The 17,373-nt window shown below is 33.2% G+C and overlaps 3 protein-coding genes across 3 annotated transcripts; 2 read left to right on the forward strand and 1 right to left on the reverse strand.

The window, feature by feature from the left end:
- The first annotated feature begins 901 nt into the window (after positions 1-901).
- On the forward strand, positions 902-5,473 carry LOC107189305 (histone-lysine N-methyltransferase, H3 lysine-79 specific-like). The gene is made up of 7 exons (XM_015577799.1): positions 902-977; positions 1,272-1,421; positions 1,900-2,015; positions 2,084-2,734; positions 3,849-4,796; positions 4,901-5,228; positions 5,319-5,473. The coding sequence occupies exons 2-7, from the start codon at positions 1,334-1,336 to the stop codon at positions 5,471-5,473; spliced, it is 2,286 nt and encodes a 761-aa protein (XP_015433285.1). The 5' UTR covers positions 902-977; positions 1,272-1,333.
- Positions 5,474-6,174: 701 nt separating this feature from the next.
- On the forward strand, positions 6,175-9,836 carry LOC107189306 (beta-mannosidase). Its single transcript, XM_015577800.1, has 11 exons — positions 6,175-6,259; positions 6,351-6,380; positions 6,487-6,633; positions 6,740-6,888; positions 6,952-7,157; positions 7,228-7,489; positions 7,573-8,299; positions 8,374-8,802; positions 8,887-9,098; positions 9,208-9,429; positions 9,541-9,836. The coding sequence occupies exons 1-11, from the start codon at positions 6,175-6,177 to the stop codon at positions 9,790-9,792; spliced, it is 2,721 nt and encodes a 906-aa protein (XP_015433286.1). The 3' UTR covers positions 9,793-9,836.
- An 884-nt stretch (positions 9,837-10,720) lies between these two features.
- LOC107189342 (transmembrane protein 245) lies at positions 10,721-15,727 on the reverse strand. Its single transcript, XM_015577853.1, is given in 11 exon segments — positions 10,721-11,082; positions 11,163-11,465; positions 11,568-11,585; positions 11,686-11,764; positions 11,767-11,955; positions 12,034-12,232; positions 12,300-12,461; positions 12,541-13,509; positions 13,803-14,397; positions 14,473-14,620; positions 15,669-15,727. Coding segments are annotated over 9 exon segments (2,619 nt in total). The 5' UTR covers positions 14,319-14,397; positions 14,473-14,620; positions 15,669-15,727; the 3' UTR covers positions 10,721-10,898.
- Between the last annotated feature and the right edge of the window lie 1,646 nt (positions 15,728-17,373).

The following is a 17,373-nucleotide window of genomic DNA, read 5'->3' on the forward strand; positions in this document are numbered from 1 at the left end:
CACAATTATTAAAGATACAAACTTCATATTTATTTTTTCAGATTTTTATATCGCCTTATTACATCAAAATGTAACAAAAATGAAATGAAAAATTAAAACCGTGTAAAAACTCGCATTACGTTTATAGATAACTGAAAATATATATATACATTTGCACGGCATGGTTCATAAGTATATGTATATATATACCTTTAAACCGAAGCATCGCATATTTTTTTGTTCCCGCCAAATCATATTAAATACACGTAACACGAACGTGATATATAATATACCATTTATGCTAATAATACCACAGATGAAATATAAGAATAGACCTACATGCGCACACTCACACACACGGGGTCTTTTACGTAGGCACCGAGGGTTCTATGACCCCGCTTTTCACTCAGACGGGGTCACTACGCATTCGCTGGGGTTACTATGACCCCTCTTACCAAGTTACTACACAGATTGATACTCACCATTCGATACGAGTACTTTTGTTCGATACCTACTTGGTATCGTAACCGCAGGTATCGATACCAAAAGTACTCGGTATCAAAACAAAAGTATCGAATAATGTACTCGTATTTACTTGTATCGATTCGTCCCTATCCATCGCTACATCTGTCCTTCAGTCTCGTTTCATCCCTACCATAAGACCGCACAGTCTATTATATATATATGACTATGCACAAAAATCGTAATCAGTCGTAATTAATGGTGCGCTAGCGTTCCAAGATATTGAGCTACGAAAATACATTAGATGTTAGATCTATCCTTATAATTGATCTATGGTCGTATCTTGAACGTTTTGCCTGGTTTTACCGTCGATGGCAGTCGATGGTACTACAAGTATTTTTAAGTACATAAACTTCTTGCTCATATAAAAACTTAGATCTTACTTGAAAACGCCGTAATTAACAATCCTTGTTAAGTAACTCTGCTTTTAAGCATTCCAATAAATAAACTGGCATCATTAAAACAAATGTTTAATCGTAGGTTTCGTTACTTTTTTAATATTTCTTACTGTAGGTATAGTTTTGCAAATGAAATAACTGAAACCACTGAAACGCACATGTAACGATTATTGACGATCAGTGACGATGTTGATCAATGTTGATTGCAGACCGTAACTTGAGTATGACACACGCGTCTTTGTGAATTTGCATTTTGATCGAACTGATGTGTGTACATATAGTTACATGTCTTTTAAAACTACAGTCAGGCAGTGATGTGGAAAATCTCGACACTGCAAACGTATATTACAAAATTTATATTTCGCTTTGTAGTGTGCAAAACCATTTGTTGACATTTACTGTGTCGAGCTTGAGAAATCGAAAAGAAAGTGGTCATGTCAATCGGTATGGACCGAGACACAGCTGAATTGTTGACAACCAAAGAAAAAGAGGAAGAAGAAGAAATGAAACGGGAACTTCTTGGTAATTAAATATTTTTTTAAAATACAAGTAACCTAACAATTTCTTGGACAATTATTTTCTAAAGATGTCCTTTTCAATTCTATTCTGGAACTTGTGAAAAATGCATTGATAATGTATAATTTATGCCATAAAACTTATTTAAGAAACTATTGACTATTTAAGCAAATTCACACAGTCTGACACTAATTTGCAAACACGGAAGCTAACCCATTTGAAACCGACGACCTAGCATATGCGTCGAGTCATGTATTACCTCTCCTGTGTAGCCGATGATTCAGTATATGAGACACATAAACATTGCTGACTGTTGGGGATAATCTTGCATTAATACAGTATGGTCCTGAATGTGTTGAGCAGAATTTTATTTTTGCTATTAAGTCTCGTTAAAATGAAAAGAAAGAAAAATAATAGGTCTCCATAATTTTGTTCATAATATTGACAGTCTGGTAATAATGCTAAAAAATGGTTTATTTCACAGACATGAAAATGTATGAGTCGTGGTATACGTACAAGGATATGAAACAAATTCTGGGCTTTATTAATGAATCCAAGGATATGGCAAATATGGTGAAAGATCAGAAAAATGTACAAAAGGTTGGTTCATCAATAATCTATGTATACTGTAATTTATTGTAAATCTTGTACAATGTTATAATTTTTAGGAATTATTAGAGACTTCTAACGAGTCTACCTCAGAACTGATGTCCAAGTCGAACCTGGCACACGAGTTAGAAATACAAGAGCATAATGATTTACCTAGATTAGTACATCCACATAGATCTAGCCATGCCCCTTCAATACTACTAGATCAAATACCTTCCCATAATCACAGCAGCCCTGAACTTGCGCCATCAAACACTGACTCAAGAAGCTCTGCGTACAGGAGCAAACATTTGGACATAGATGACATGTTTGATAGATTACACGACAATCTAAACACTAGAGACAGTTATGCTCATAGCCTGAACAGATACGTTTCTTTGAAATCGAAAAACTCTTTGCAAGATTCTCACAGTACACACAATGCAGAAACAAAGATGGATGTGCACATGGACAGCAACCGAAAATTGGAGAAATGGCAGATTAACCCGCTTGATTCGTGTGTCAATGAAAATGATGTGCCTTTACGGGAGCCGGAACGACCTGTGGTACCGGATCGAATGCCGTACAAATTATGGAAAGATCCGGAAACGTCTGAGACACTCGAGAAACTAGTGGTTGCATTAAACGTTCATTTGAAACAGACAGCAGAATTGTGGCATAGTTGGCATCGTACTGCTGATTCTAAGTTTCAGTGGGGGTCACCCATTCAGGTGGGTACCTCCGTTTCTTACAGATCGTATCGTTAACAGATATAACGAAATAATTTGTTTTTCATATAAGAAGTCGAAAGTATTCTCAGTACGATATTGTGCCATGGAGAATTAATTGTTACATTCTACTCGCATACGATCATCAACGTTGCGTTTCACGAATTGAAACTAAACCCGAAATGTTGGTGTTTTTAATACAGTTGATTTTTAACAGTCATCATTGATTTTCTCATTCGATTAATAATATGTAAACATTCGTTTCTATGGCATAAAGGATATTTAATGGTATCTTCTACAGTTAGAGAGTACGACCACTTGTGATGAAAATTAACTGATAGGACGGTGCATATGAAATGTCGGTTCTACTCGCTGGTATATTTCCTCACCTCTCGCCTCTACAAATGAAAATTATTAACAATGATTGTCACTATTTTTTCTTCTGACTTTAAGACTGTTTAAACACGACTTGAAATTCATGAAAGCAGATGATGGTTGTAGATAAAATTGAACTGAAATCTTCATGGACATTTATATTCCAATATTCAAATATAAATATCTACATATACAAAACTTTATAAAAGATTGTGTTACAAAACTATTGTCTATTAAAGAAATGATTCGGCACGGAAAACTTCAACTACATAATACTGAAAGTACTAATTTCAAGTTCAATCATTTATGTCCAAAAATTCAAGTGTTTAATAATAACACTGGTATGGACATATTTCTTATGAACAGGAAAAATCCGATATATCGTATGCACCTACCTAATAATTTATACTATATAAATAATTAAGCAAAATTTCGTTTATGATTTGAGTTTCACTTTATACAATAAGAGTAACGAAATCATTCGAGAAAAATGATATTAATACTTTATACACAGAACAATTGAGACTTGTGATCAGTGCTTCTGATAAAAAGTTGTAAAGATGGAATTTATACGGACATATGTATACATTAGTATTTATAAAGAAACAGTAATTGAAACTGTAAGCTACAAACCCATTTTTGAATAAATCGTATTTCTGTAAAAAAAAAAAAGGAGATGTGAATAGTTCTATCCCTTCATTCTATCTATCGCAATTCTAATCCTTTTTCAACATTTCTGTAGGTGGATCTTGCTAAAGGTAGTTGGGATAGAAAGTCATTAACAAACAGTAAAACTGAAGAGAATCGAATGGAATTACGTACAAGTGTATATAACAGTGAACGGCCTAATAAACGTAAATCAACCTTGGTTTTTTCTTCTCGCACGACACATTCCAGCAGCGACGAAGATGAAAAAATAGTTAAGAAAAAGAAGACACATTCTTATGAACGGCCAAGCAGAGTGTTACGATCTCATAAGGAAGTATGCGTTAACCCTGGCAAAAGAAATTTGCATTTAGACGATGACGATAGTACCCAAAATATTGGCAATGTAGAAACTTTGGGAATGGAACGCGAAAAACATGAAAGCGTGTCGCCTGTACTACTGTCTTCTCATTCAAGAAAAATCACACCTCCAAATACAAGGATGTGTATTAAAAAGAAAAAACATAACATTAGTATTCTTGCCAACGGCCCGTCGGAACATAACAGCGGCGAGAAGCAAAACGCTATAAGTTTAGATTCCAAAGAAAAATCGAGTATGCTCACGGATGAGGAAATTCTTTTAGAGTTGGAAAAAGATAATGTTGCGAATGATATTAAAAGAACGGAAAAATCGACGGAAATTAAACCGCTACCGCTGAGAGGACTTTCGCGTAGAATAAAGAATGAATGTATGATATTGGAAAAAATTCAAAAAGATAAACAGAAGAAGATAGAAGTCGAGAAAGAGGAAGCCCAAAGACGGGAGAACGAGGAGAAGAAGAAACGAGAGGAATTTTATAAAAAGCAAACAGAAGAGAGGCAGCAAAGGGAAAGGCTGAGAGAAAAACGAGAAATCTCCAGGGAGGAGAAAAGTAAAAGATGGAACAGTATAGTAAACATGAAAGCTCAAAGACGAGTCAGCGAGGAAAGTAGGGAAAACGTATGTGATTTACTTAAGCAGAATGAAAACGAGACGTTGCTTCTGGTAATATTATTTTCTTAACAATAGTTTACGTAACATTTCACAACAACTACTTACATACAATATGTATATGTATGTATGTATATCATATCATTCTTTCCTTATAGGACAACTCGTTGGTCACGGAAAAAGTGGAGATTACAAAAGATTATTCATCAAATAATGTAAGTTGTCCTATCTGTAATCAGTACTTTCCAAGTGATGTAATAGAAACGCATGCTGCCGGATGCGAGCAATACATAAGTGACGGTGAAGACGAGATGAACATTACTGTACATCGAAGTAAAACGTTACCGCTGCCGATGAATGCTGCAAACAATGAAGAAATTCTGGAATGTGGTGTCTGTTTAGAATATAAAACAACTAACAACGCACAATATGAACAACATGTTAAGAATTGCTTGCAGAAACGACAACAGGGAGAATCGTCTCCTGGTAAGATTCATACCATTCAAAGGGAAATTACGATAAGTGTACGTAGATTACAAATTAATTAATATTCATTTTTGTTTTTTTTTTTTTCAGAGTGTACAAGTACTGAAATAGATAATATCATTAATTCGCCAATCCGCTGTTACAGACCAATTAGTGAACAAGCTGATTCTGAAATAGATTACAGAAGACAATTTCCATCGAACAGCAGAACAAAAATACGTGCCACTAAAAAGAGGAAACATTAAAGAATTTTTATACCGAATGAACGCACAGATAGTGTGAAATCCGAATTCAAATGAATATCTTTTACGTTATTACTGTAACATTCCGCGTGTTTTGTGTGTTTCTGTGTTACAAAAATAATGTTGTTCCAGATTAAAATTAAAGTAACACTGTTATTTAAGCACGTTTGTTGCAAAAGAAAAAAGAAATAAAATATGAATGCTAAAGAATTGAAGTCTTGATAAGAAATATAAGTTATTATATAATTTATTTGTCAGATAACAATCAAAATTAATTAGAATGAGAGTACAGTCTATTTAATTGATTTAAAGAACAACGAGTTCTTTATTAAAAACAATACATAATATACGTTTACAAGAAAAAAAACGTATGCATAACAATACTAAGCATTTAATTCTCGCGAGTTTGAAATTTGTAATAGAATGTATTTTTATACAAATAAGCGTTCTTGTTTATGAATAAAATGCTATGTGTATTTATATGTGTTTGATCATTTATCATAATTTCTGATATTGGATACTTGAAGATTGATAAGAAAGAGACAAGCACAAATTTGTTCTATGTTATAATAACTCTTATCTATGTATATACGGATGCGACAGTTGTGTGTGTATATATATATATATACTATCCGTATGCATTTCTTAATAGTCATAACCTAATTTTATTAAAAAATAATTGTATTTTTTTGAATCAAAACATTATGATAATTTTCCAATTTTTGTTAACTACATTTTTATTAATTAACAGAACTGTTTTATCCATAACTTTAGACGGGTTTTGGACAGGTATTGTTACATATTCTCAACATTTTTATAAACGTCTTTCTTTAAACACGCAATATTAATATATACACTTATATTTTATTTTCTTACTTAGGTAAGATCACCACAAATAAGTCTGAACATGGTAAGATTTTTTATGGATAACTCTTCAATGAAGCAAATAATATAAACTATGTATACATAAGTAGGTAAATAAATATGTGCTTCAATAACTAATACTGTTTTTATAGAAATCGTATTCCCTGCGACAGTACCAGGAGGAGTGTACACGGATTTGTACAAAGCAAAGATTATACCAGACAATTTTGTTGGAAACAATGATGCGAATAACCGATGGATTGGTAATCAATCAGTCACCTATATTAAAAAGTTCATTGGTAATTAAACATTTCGTTATTATGCCTTTTAATGTAAAAATCTTTAAATGTCCCCACATAGTAATTTCATATTTCGAGAAAATGTTTAAAAGTATGTGTTTTCTAGTAAATAGCACTTTACTAAATGCTCCTAAAGTGGTACTAATATTTCATGGCTTGGATACATTTGCCACAATCACATTAAATGCTCAAGAAATCAAGAAAACGTCAAATATGTTTGTAAAGTATACATTTGACGTAACAAAGTATTTAAAAGTAAGCAATTTATTTCCTTATAAGTACTTAAGTGACAGCCATTGAGAAATATTCATTTTTCAGGAGGGAGAGAACTTGTTATCAGTTACCTTTTCTTCTGCTGTTAAAGAAGCTGAGGCTTTATACAAGGAACAAGCTTTGAAATACAAAGTCCCTCCACTATGTGTACCAAACACATATAATGGTGAATGTCACGTCAATCACATAAGAAAGATGCAAGCAAGTTTTTCATGGGATTGGGGTCCAGCTTTTCCTTCAATGGGAATATGGTATTTTAGTTTTTTTTACTGTGTCCGCCGTATAACTTGGACATATTATGTTAACGCAAAGATATTTCAGGAAAAGTGTAAAATTAATTCCCGTCAATGATATCTTTATCACTGACATTACAACAAACATTCTCAGAGAAAAAAACTTTTGGAATATCATAGTGACTACATTTCTTGAAGTCAATCTGCAGAAAAATGATAAATCTCTACCCTGTCGAATTTCATCTATTCTCCTTATCAATGAAGAACTAACTATTCACAATTCCAGTACTATTATATTAAACACAAGTAACACGAGCATAGAAGCAGTTACCCTCCTTAAAGTACCTGTGGTACGTTAATGATATCAACTTGTAGTAATTTATAAATAGTGAATTAACATGCATCTCCAATAAAAAATCGTATTTTCTAATAGGAACGTGTACAGAAATGGTGGCCAAATGGTTATGGCAATCAAACTCTCTACTCATTGACGGTGACTGCAGCTAGAAATAATACTATGAAACAAAAATCAGTGCGCATTGGTTTCAGAACCATAGAGCTTGTGCAAAAACCACTTAAGAAGGGACTGAGCTTTTACTTTCAAATAAATAACGTTCCAATATTTGCAAAGGGCAGTAATTACATTCCAGCCAGCGTGTTCCCTGAATTAAGCGGTAAAGAAGACACGATTAAACATTTATTAATGTCTGTCAAACTAGCGAATATGAATATGCTCAGGGTTTGGGGTGGTGGTCTTTATGAATCCGACTTATTTTATAACATGGCTGACGAATACGGAATCATGATTTGGCAAGATTTTATGTTCGCCTGCGGAATGTATCCAACATCGGGAAAATTTCTAAATTCTGTGAAGGAAGAAGTTATACAGAATGTACGGAGATTACAAAATCATCCCAGTATTGTCCTCTGGGCTGGTAACAATGAAAACGAAGCAGCCTTATACGGGGACTGGTATGGTACCGGTACTGCTCAAATATATAGAAACGATTATGTTAAGCTTTACGTAGATCTGATAAAAAAAGAAGTAGAACAGTTGGATACTTCCCGGCCTTTTGTGGTGTCTAGTCCCAGCAACGGATTATACACAGAGCAGTATAATTATACTGGAGAGGATCCATATTCAAAGTTATATGGAGACGGTAAACTACAATTCTCTCTTTGTTGAAATATTCAATTAATATCATAATAATATAATAGAACAAAAATATTGCAGTTCACTATTACAACTACCTTAACGATGGATGGGATATGCACCAATATCCTCTCACCAGATTTGCATCTGAATATGGATTCCAATCGCTACCATCGATTTACACCATTTTACCAGCTACAGAGAGTACTGAGGATTTGAACGTAGAGAGTAATTTTATGAAGCATCGCCAACATCTGCCCTTAGGAACGATATACATGAGAGGTCTGATTTCAAAGAATTTTCAGATACCTGAAACACAAAACAAAGTGAGAGACTTCCAGAATTTAATATACTTAAGTCAGATCAACCAAGCTGTTTCTGTGAAAGTGCAAACAGAATTCTATAGACAGTCGATGTCCGAATTGAATGAAATAGGCGAAGGGATGACAATGGGAGCCCTTTATTGGCAATTAAACGATGTTTGGCAAGCTCCATCTTGGTCTTCTATTGGTAATTAAATAAACCGAATTATGTATTTGAATTTAATCCGGTGTCATTCGTCGTTATTGCTTTTTCTTGTTTGATCCTTTCTAGATTTCAATGGACAGTGGAAAATGCTTCATTACTATGCTGTAGACTTTTTCGCTCCTGTTATAGTCACATATTATATTCAAGGGACTGATCTTTCAATTTATGTTGTTTCTGATAAATTAGATACAATAACCAACACCACCCTGGAGGTGAATCTTTATACATTGAATATTATGAAGCCTATACAGTCACGTACTATTTACAATATAAATATAGTAAGTATACATATAATAAAAAGACATTACCAATATATTAACATATATTGTGGAAAACCGAGAAATGCTTCTTTATGGGATATCTATAATTATATGTATATTTTCTTAGAACGCAAATGCAGCGAGTAAAATTCACGATGATGTGTTGAAACATTCGTGGATCTTAAATTCTACATCACTTACCGAATGTCAGTCTGGGGTTACCACAAAAACGAATTGCATTACAACACTTACGTTAAAAGACAAAACTGGATTTCAGATAGCACCCACAAATTATATATATCCTAGCAGTCTACTGAAAACTATTACTCTACCCATTGCTGATATTTCTGTGAGTATAGAATATCAGCAATATATATATATATATGTGTATTTATATGTGAATCTGTAAGTATAAATACATGTTATATGTTATATGTCAATTCAATACGATTCGTTTTAGGTGAAAGTAAATGACGTACCTGGAATGCGTTCAAATTATCTCGACATCGAATGTGAATTAACAACAAACAATATAGCACTTTTTGTACGATTAGAAGCTGGTAATATTTGTGGTCGTTTTTCGGAAAATGGCTTCCATATGTTTCAACGAAGAAAACGTGTAGTTTACTATGCGTGCGAAATGGTTCCACTCGAAATATTCGAACAAGTTCTAAAAGTTACTACGCTCTCCGATATTTATAATCCAAAGTAAAAGAAAACATATGTATACTTTTCTTTTCATTAAATTTACCCGTTTAAGTATTTACTATTCAATAACGAAATACATATTATGTGTTCAACTGTGGAAAATACTTCTCATGATGTAAATAAAGTTCAAACAGAACTAAGATTACGAGTATTATTAAAATTATACATATTATCAAGTATATTCGCCAATTTAACATATTTCGTGAATCTATGAACTTATCGTTCAATTTTTTAAATAATTTGCCAAGTTTATTAATTGTTCGTTAGCTGCATTAAAAATTTTCGTTGGATAAAACTGTAATGCTAATAATACTGAAGTTAGTAAATCATAAAAAATATGGAACTAAAGATTACTTCAGACTATTTTTACTTAGCACAACAATATTTTGTTGTATGTATATATATATATGTATATGTACAGACACACACACCCTATTTTTAATATTACTTTCATATATTTATGTACACACTTTCTATAATTATAAATAGTAAAACATTAACAATGTTACACTTCAGAATAACACAATCTAATTGTTCAATGAACTGTTCTTTTTCTGGGATTTTACGTCTATACACGAACGTAAACTTACGAATATGGAAGAGTAGTTTATTCAACCTGTATAACAATGTACTCCTAACAGGATTTCTAATAAGCGTAAGCTGTGCTTTCATATTATATGTACATTGTAAGTTTCTTAAATAACATTATTAGTAAAGGATTGTTAAAAAAAAATAAAATATAAAAGTGACAAATAACACTTGAACTGGAAACAATTTCCAAGAAAAAACTTCTTTAAAGACTAGAGAAAGATAACACAGTTCGAAAATTGTCTTACTTTCTTCCAAGAGATTCTTGTAACAAGCTTATTGCTTTTTCAATATACTTACTGTATAAATCTTATGATTTTACAAAAAGCTAAGTTTAATGCTTCTTTGCAGTATAAGCTTTGTTTAAGGCATCTGTAAATTGTTATCATTTGGCGTGAGCCATGTTCTTAATAATTCCTCCACAAACTCGAAATTCTCCGCCGTTTTACAAATTGTTTGTTATAAAAATATATGTAGTTTTTACAAACTACATACATACATACATCACCTCACCTATTTACGTTAATCTTTCATTTCAGAATATGTTTGCATAACATTCTCCGAAGGCGAATGAAGATAGCGACGACTTAAATTAATTGCTACCATAATGCAACATAATAGTAAAGGTCCAAAGATTGCACCCTGTACTCCTAAACAGAAGATTCCACCTGCTATCGAGAGACCCGTAAGGTAAGGATGTCCGCCGCTAAAATGAAAATCATTTCGTCGAGTCACTTAAAAAATAGTAAACAATACTTTTAAATAGTTTTATAAAAATTTCTATACCCTTTGATCTCACTGTAGAACTCCGTTACCACGATATTGCAAGGAACAAAGTGGAACATAAAAAATAAGATAGCAACCATAGATCCCCGAGTGAACCAGAGTTCCAAGGTAGCCGGGATGCAAGCGAAATATGCATCCAAGAATGGCACAGCCCCGAGTATCGTTGCAAATGTGGACGGCAAGTAAACAATTTTCACTTGAAACAAATTGTGCACGAACCACGTCCACATACCAAAGAACGATGCAAGCTTGAATGTCGCGGCGAATACTCCAATCACAGCTTCCTGTAAAGCCACAGCAAATCTACAAGAAAAAAAAGAAAAAAAAATAGCGAACAAGACAGTACTCTTTTTTGCTGTATTCATTATTCTTCCAATGATATTATACTTGTATAATTTAACATACCCTTCGACATGCAGAACGCTTGTTAATACGAAAAACAAGAAAAAATTTTTATGTAACAAACATTTTATAAGAATGATAGATCTTATGAAATTCATTTATAAGAAATTCTCAGAGTTACCTGTCGCAACTAATGGGACTAAACGCGGTAGTTAATTCGATGGGTTTGTAAGTCTTGTTGCTAGAACTGAGAAGTTTCTATTTACCATACTAAGAACAAAGTTAAGAACCGCTGATCCACTCATAAGTACGATATAACATAATTCTGTAAAAATTGTCAGTATTACGGACATGTTGCCTTTAACTATACTCCAAATGGAATCTAGAACTGACATGAAAATTCCAATGTTTTCTTTTACAAAATTCTGTATGCTAGTCATATTAAATAGTTCTGTAAAGAGTGAATATATGAAGTACATTAAGAAATGTGTGTATTTGCATTTGTTCGTTTCAAGTAGAGAAACCTTACGTAAGGGTGTCTTTCCATAGCTTTCTGTGAAGCTTTCCCAAACTGAATAGGCTGCTGTAACATCAACACTGGACCCGACTAAATCTGAGTTCTCACTGGACATCACCCAAGCCTGGTAAAGTTTGTCCCAGAGTTCTAAAACTTTTCTCTCCATTTGTTCAGCCTTCACTGGGTCTAAATCCTTTACTAAACCTTTTACCTAAATCATATATTACAAAGTATTACACGGAGAAGTATTAAAAAATCATTGGGATTTATGTCCTTACTCCGTCAGAAATGGCACTTCGCCCGTACGTGTAAGCATTGTCTAGTACACTATTAACTGAATCTTCCCACTGTTCAGGCATCCAATCAATGTCCGGGTTATTTAAAGAAGAATTGAGAATTTCTCCCGTAACTTGGATTAGATGCATTCCTTCTGTGTAAACCTGTGACAAAATCAGATAGCTGTACGAATAGTTGTAAATATTGATCAATCTATATGCCTAATTAATACACTTATTATACCTGTATTGTTATAAAAATAGTTGTGCAAGCAGTAAACACAAGGAGTCCGAAGATCACAGCAGTAGTTGCCACCGCATCAACAGATGCTTTCAATGCTCTTGTTAACTTCTGATCGATTATGATTACAACTTTGTATAAACCTCTAACGTTAGCTGGCAAAAGTGCACAATGTCTCTCTGTGCACCATGCATTTATGACTTTCATAACAATGTTGTATCGATTCCCTATCATTTCCCACAATCCAAAATAATTACCAAGTCGCTTCACAATATAAACAGATGTTGGAACCATCAAAATATATATCATCCACTTGTGTTTCCATAGAAGCATACTAATGCAAGCGTACAATGCACCATACATGTATTTATCTGTATCAACCTCGTCATTCTCACTGTCTATAGATAGTCTTAATTCAGTTTTCAATCTTCGTAAAACATAACGATCACGTACTGGTGTACACCTACTGCTGGATACTTTACTAGTCGGTTGTAGTTTGCTACTTGTTAAGGCAGTACGAGCATCGGCATCCAATGATATTGATTTCCTATACAATTTTATATTGAACCCACTATCTGTTGTTGGGGCAGATAGTGGTCCTATAGTTTCTTGGTCTTCAACCTCTGTGCTATTCTCTATCAACTTGTCGTTCTTTGGCTGAGATAATGGATCCTCCTGAACACTTGCGACTGAGTTATTCGTCAGTGTAAACTGTACTGCTTCAACGAATGTCATGTATTTACCCTGAAACTCTTGATTCTCCATAATGAGTATTACTTCATAAACGAATCCTACCAGGCACAGTAGTTGTAATAAAATAAATACAACAACTTGATAGGCTCCCAATATATTAGAAACATATAGACTTATACAGAACCATATAACAAATGCAGTATAACGAAAATGAATTGAATTGAAAGGCGTCCAGTACACATATAATACGGATAAATATCCGATAAGTAAAATAGAAATCTGTAAAACACAGTAAATACATATATTATTATTACAGGTATACAAGAAGTCATTTAATCAATTTATACGCAAAGCAAACCAGTGATCTTAATAGCTATTTAGTGCAGAAAGAATAAAGGCTGAAAGACTTGTTAAAGTATAACTTTATTTCAAGTGACAGGAAACATTTAAAAAGAATAATAATGGTATGAATTAGATTTGTCTTGTTCAAGATAAATGTCTATTCCACTTGTTGCTTACTATGATCACTGAAAATGATGCATGATGCAGAGATTTAAATATGTAACAATTACCATATAAATGTTACACGTTGTTATGAAAAATCCAAAAATAAAATTAAAGATCATACATATCCTCCATATAAGGCAACTCAATATGTAAGGTGTATAATAATATAAACCAAGAATTGAAGTTCCCAGTAAGAATATACCAGCAATATATTTTATGTGACTCCATAGAAAAGATCCCAAGCTGTCGGAGACTTTGTCCACTATTTGTACAGGTAACAGCGTTAAGTTTATGATCAGCGGAGTATGAGACAGCTCTGTTTTGTCGAACCATGACTGCACAACAGTAGTTAATGAGCATTTGAATGGGAATAAAACAGAACCACATAACAGAGCCCATATTAAGGGTTTCACGAATGGTCTCAATATAATGTACAGTCCGTACCCGGCCGTTGAAATCAGGCACAGGATGAACAATGCCACGGCATTATAAATGCCTTGTTTTAAAGCTTTTTCGTGACCCGCACTGAAGCCTGACAGCATGTTAAAAAGGTTATCCATTGGCGGTCGTATATTGTCCATCGTGTATAAATACGTAATCGGTGACACTTTCGTGCGCTTGCTATTCAATTTTGAATCTTCTCATCACCGCATTGTACCGCTTCGATAAAAAAAATCGTTAAAAAATTGCGTTTTTCTTCGAGAATGTTAGAAAAATCGGAGTTTAAATACCTACTGCTCGGTTCCACGCATGAGTAAAGTAATGCAATTGAGTGCAATGCAGTCTGTATCTTTGTTGATCGTTGTGTATCGTCTGCTGCGAAACCCCATGCCCCATGTTCATGTACATACATATGTAAGTATATACGTACCACTACATATCGCTAAGATGAGAAAGAGCAAAGATAAGGATCCCTTTATTTCAAGAACAGATATACAAAATATTTTTAGTATATTACAGCATGTAATATAATCAGAAAGTACTTTCTTTCGAATATATATATTTATATATATATGTGAAATTTGAATAATTAATGTTTTAATAGTCAAATCATACATATATATCTTTACTTGCTTGTATACATATGCATATATAAGGATCAAGTCACGTGCATAATATACATATGTATTACATTATGTTTACAATGAACGAATCATTATAGTGTAGAAGTAAAACAGAGATCGAATAACACTGAAACTGAATTTTAAAATGAAAACAATTTATTTATCATCGATCCAAAACTATACACCTTAAGTATAGGCGAAGTAGATTCCGATACTTTCGGAAGGCTGATAAAATGACAAAAGTATATTATATAGTACGGCCCCAAAATGTTTTTACACAGTCTTGACCAGTCTTGACCACCTCCGAATTGAATTATACGAAAGCACAAGCATTATCCTATCACGTGTATTATTTTGTTTTCTCTTTTTTTAATTTATAAATTGGCAGATTATCGTAACGTGTATCATAAGACAAAGGCATTTTGTCGCTTTCCATAATGAAAAGTAAAGTGTAAATGCTTATCTCGCATGTAATCTCTATACGATAACTACATATACATATACATATAGTACGCGTCTCTAGCATCGTTCATCGGCTTTCTTTTCATTTTCTTTTTTTTTTTTATTAAAACTTATTTTCAAATTTTCGGTCATTATTATATCATTTCTGACTTCATTGAACTGAATGGATCACCACCGACACATAACGCTTAAAAGTACTCGATTTAGTGGAAAATTCATTGTAATTGTGTGCGCGTGCACGAACATGTTCGTCATGTCCGTATGTATTTAGTTTTGCAAATTATCAGAAATAGACCTACGATCCCTAATCACAGTGTTTCCATCACAATTATGTATTACGTCGATCGTTAGAAATACAAGTTTGAAATATTACGCGATACCGATCAAGCATATACGAGTACTTACTTGGTTCTCTCTGGAAAGATCTATCGAATTTGTTTCGTTTCGTTTTCATAACATTTTTTCGCAGAATGACGTTAAGACACAGAGAATGATCCTCGCCGAATAGGTATACACGATATATATATATATATATATATATATATATTAATTCACTCGAAAGGACTGCCTACACGAGATAACTTAAGGTCAATATAGTCTTGTTTACATACATATACATATGTATTTTTCTCCGATTTCGTACTTATTCCCACCCCCCCCCGCCCTTTTACCGCACCATTTTCCGGCCGCAGCAGAATCCAGCAGAGTTCATTCAAGTCCATTTGTTATTATGGTTTATATTGCAATAAATTTCCCGTCAAATCAAGGCTACAATCTACATACGATTAGTTGTAGAAAACGAAATGAACGATAAACAAAATGAACATATTAAGTAGGTATAATTGCTATGAAGTTACGTTTAAGTCCAAATTAACCTTGACCGGATAAAATGTTTGAGAGATACCTATGCCATTCACGTATGATTAAAAATCACTGGAACACACTACATGCCAAGATTTTTTTTAGTTTTTAAGTATTCTTCCCAGTTCGTATCCTCATCGTGTCAGTTAATTAAGTAACTTTGACGTTCCAAAGAAAGAAGAAGGATCTCACACGAGAATATCGTACAATCTCATAGATATACTTCTTACGTTCGCTGCTCTTGCGCCTCGAGACTTGCAAACATATACATGGTAATTTTTGAATCTCAAACTGGACGAGATGTCATTATATACTTTAGTGCCATTGTCTGACAATAAGCTCATAATTCTGACGAGAACATGCGTCTGCTGGGTTATTAATTGCGTTATGTATATTAAATTCATGTATATCATCATTTGACAGACTCACTAGGCCGTAGAGCTAGGTAAAACAGTATTTCGAATGTCGTGGAAATAACATTTTGAGAAATCTATTTTGTTTGCTAACCACAGCAGAACGTTTCATGTAAGTTTATTAGACATATTATGTTATTTTCAATACCTTCAAAATTATAAACAATTGATGTTCTTACATATATTTAGGATTAAGAGAATAAATTCCTTGGAATATGCATGTGTCACACAACACTATTTTACCGAGCAGCTAGGCTGACTTAGATGCTAGCACGCATTTGTATTACGAACAAACGAATTGTTAAACGAATCGGTAAGATTTCAATTACGTACATATGTATACATACATCTCTTCGAACGTAGTGTCAAAAATGGCGGCAAACTTCTTTATTGTTTATAGTTTATCGAACGAGTTAGTAAAAAAAGAAAATAGAATAAATATAAATTTTTCCTTTAGTAACATTCTAGTACTAATAAATATAATCGGACAGTGCAGATAAATTGATCGCATACCTAAGACTCGTATGGATATGTTTTCAGTTCGTTTTTTTTGTTTCTCACGAGAACATGGTTTTTTTTTTGTTGGTCACTTTTCGCTGAAGTCTTTAAAAATTTCACAACTGTTCATTTGTGATGTGAGATATCTTTATTATTTTTGTTTTCCATTAATACAAAATAGAAATAGAAAGAATTTGGTGAATGCTAATGAACACTATGATTTCTTACTTTTAATCATTGTTATTAAAAAAATATTGCAGTACGATCACTAGCGACGCGAAGGATGCTTGAAGAATTTTAAACTGAACTAAAATCGAATAAGGCTGTCTTCACGCGGG

The sequence above is a fragment of the Dufourea novaeangliae genome, unplaced genomic scaffold (assembly GCF_001272555.1).
Source record: "Dufourea novaeangliae isolate 0120121106 unplaced genomic scaffold, ASM127255v1 scaffold142, whole genome shotgun sequence".
Taxonomy (NCBI): domain Eukaryota; kingdom Metazoa; phylum Arthropoda; class Insecta; order Hymenoptera; family Halictidae; genus Dufourea; species Dufourea novaeangliae.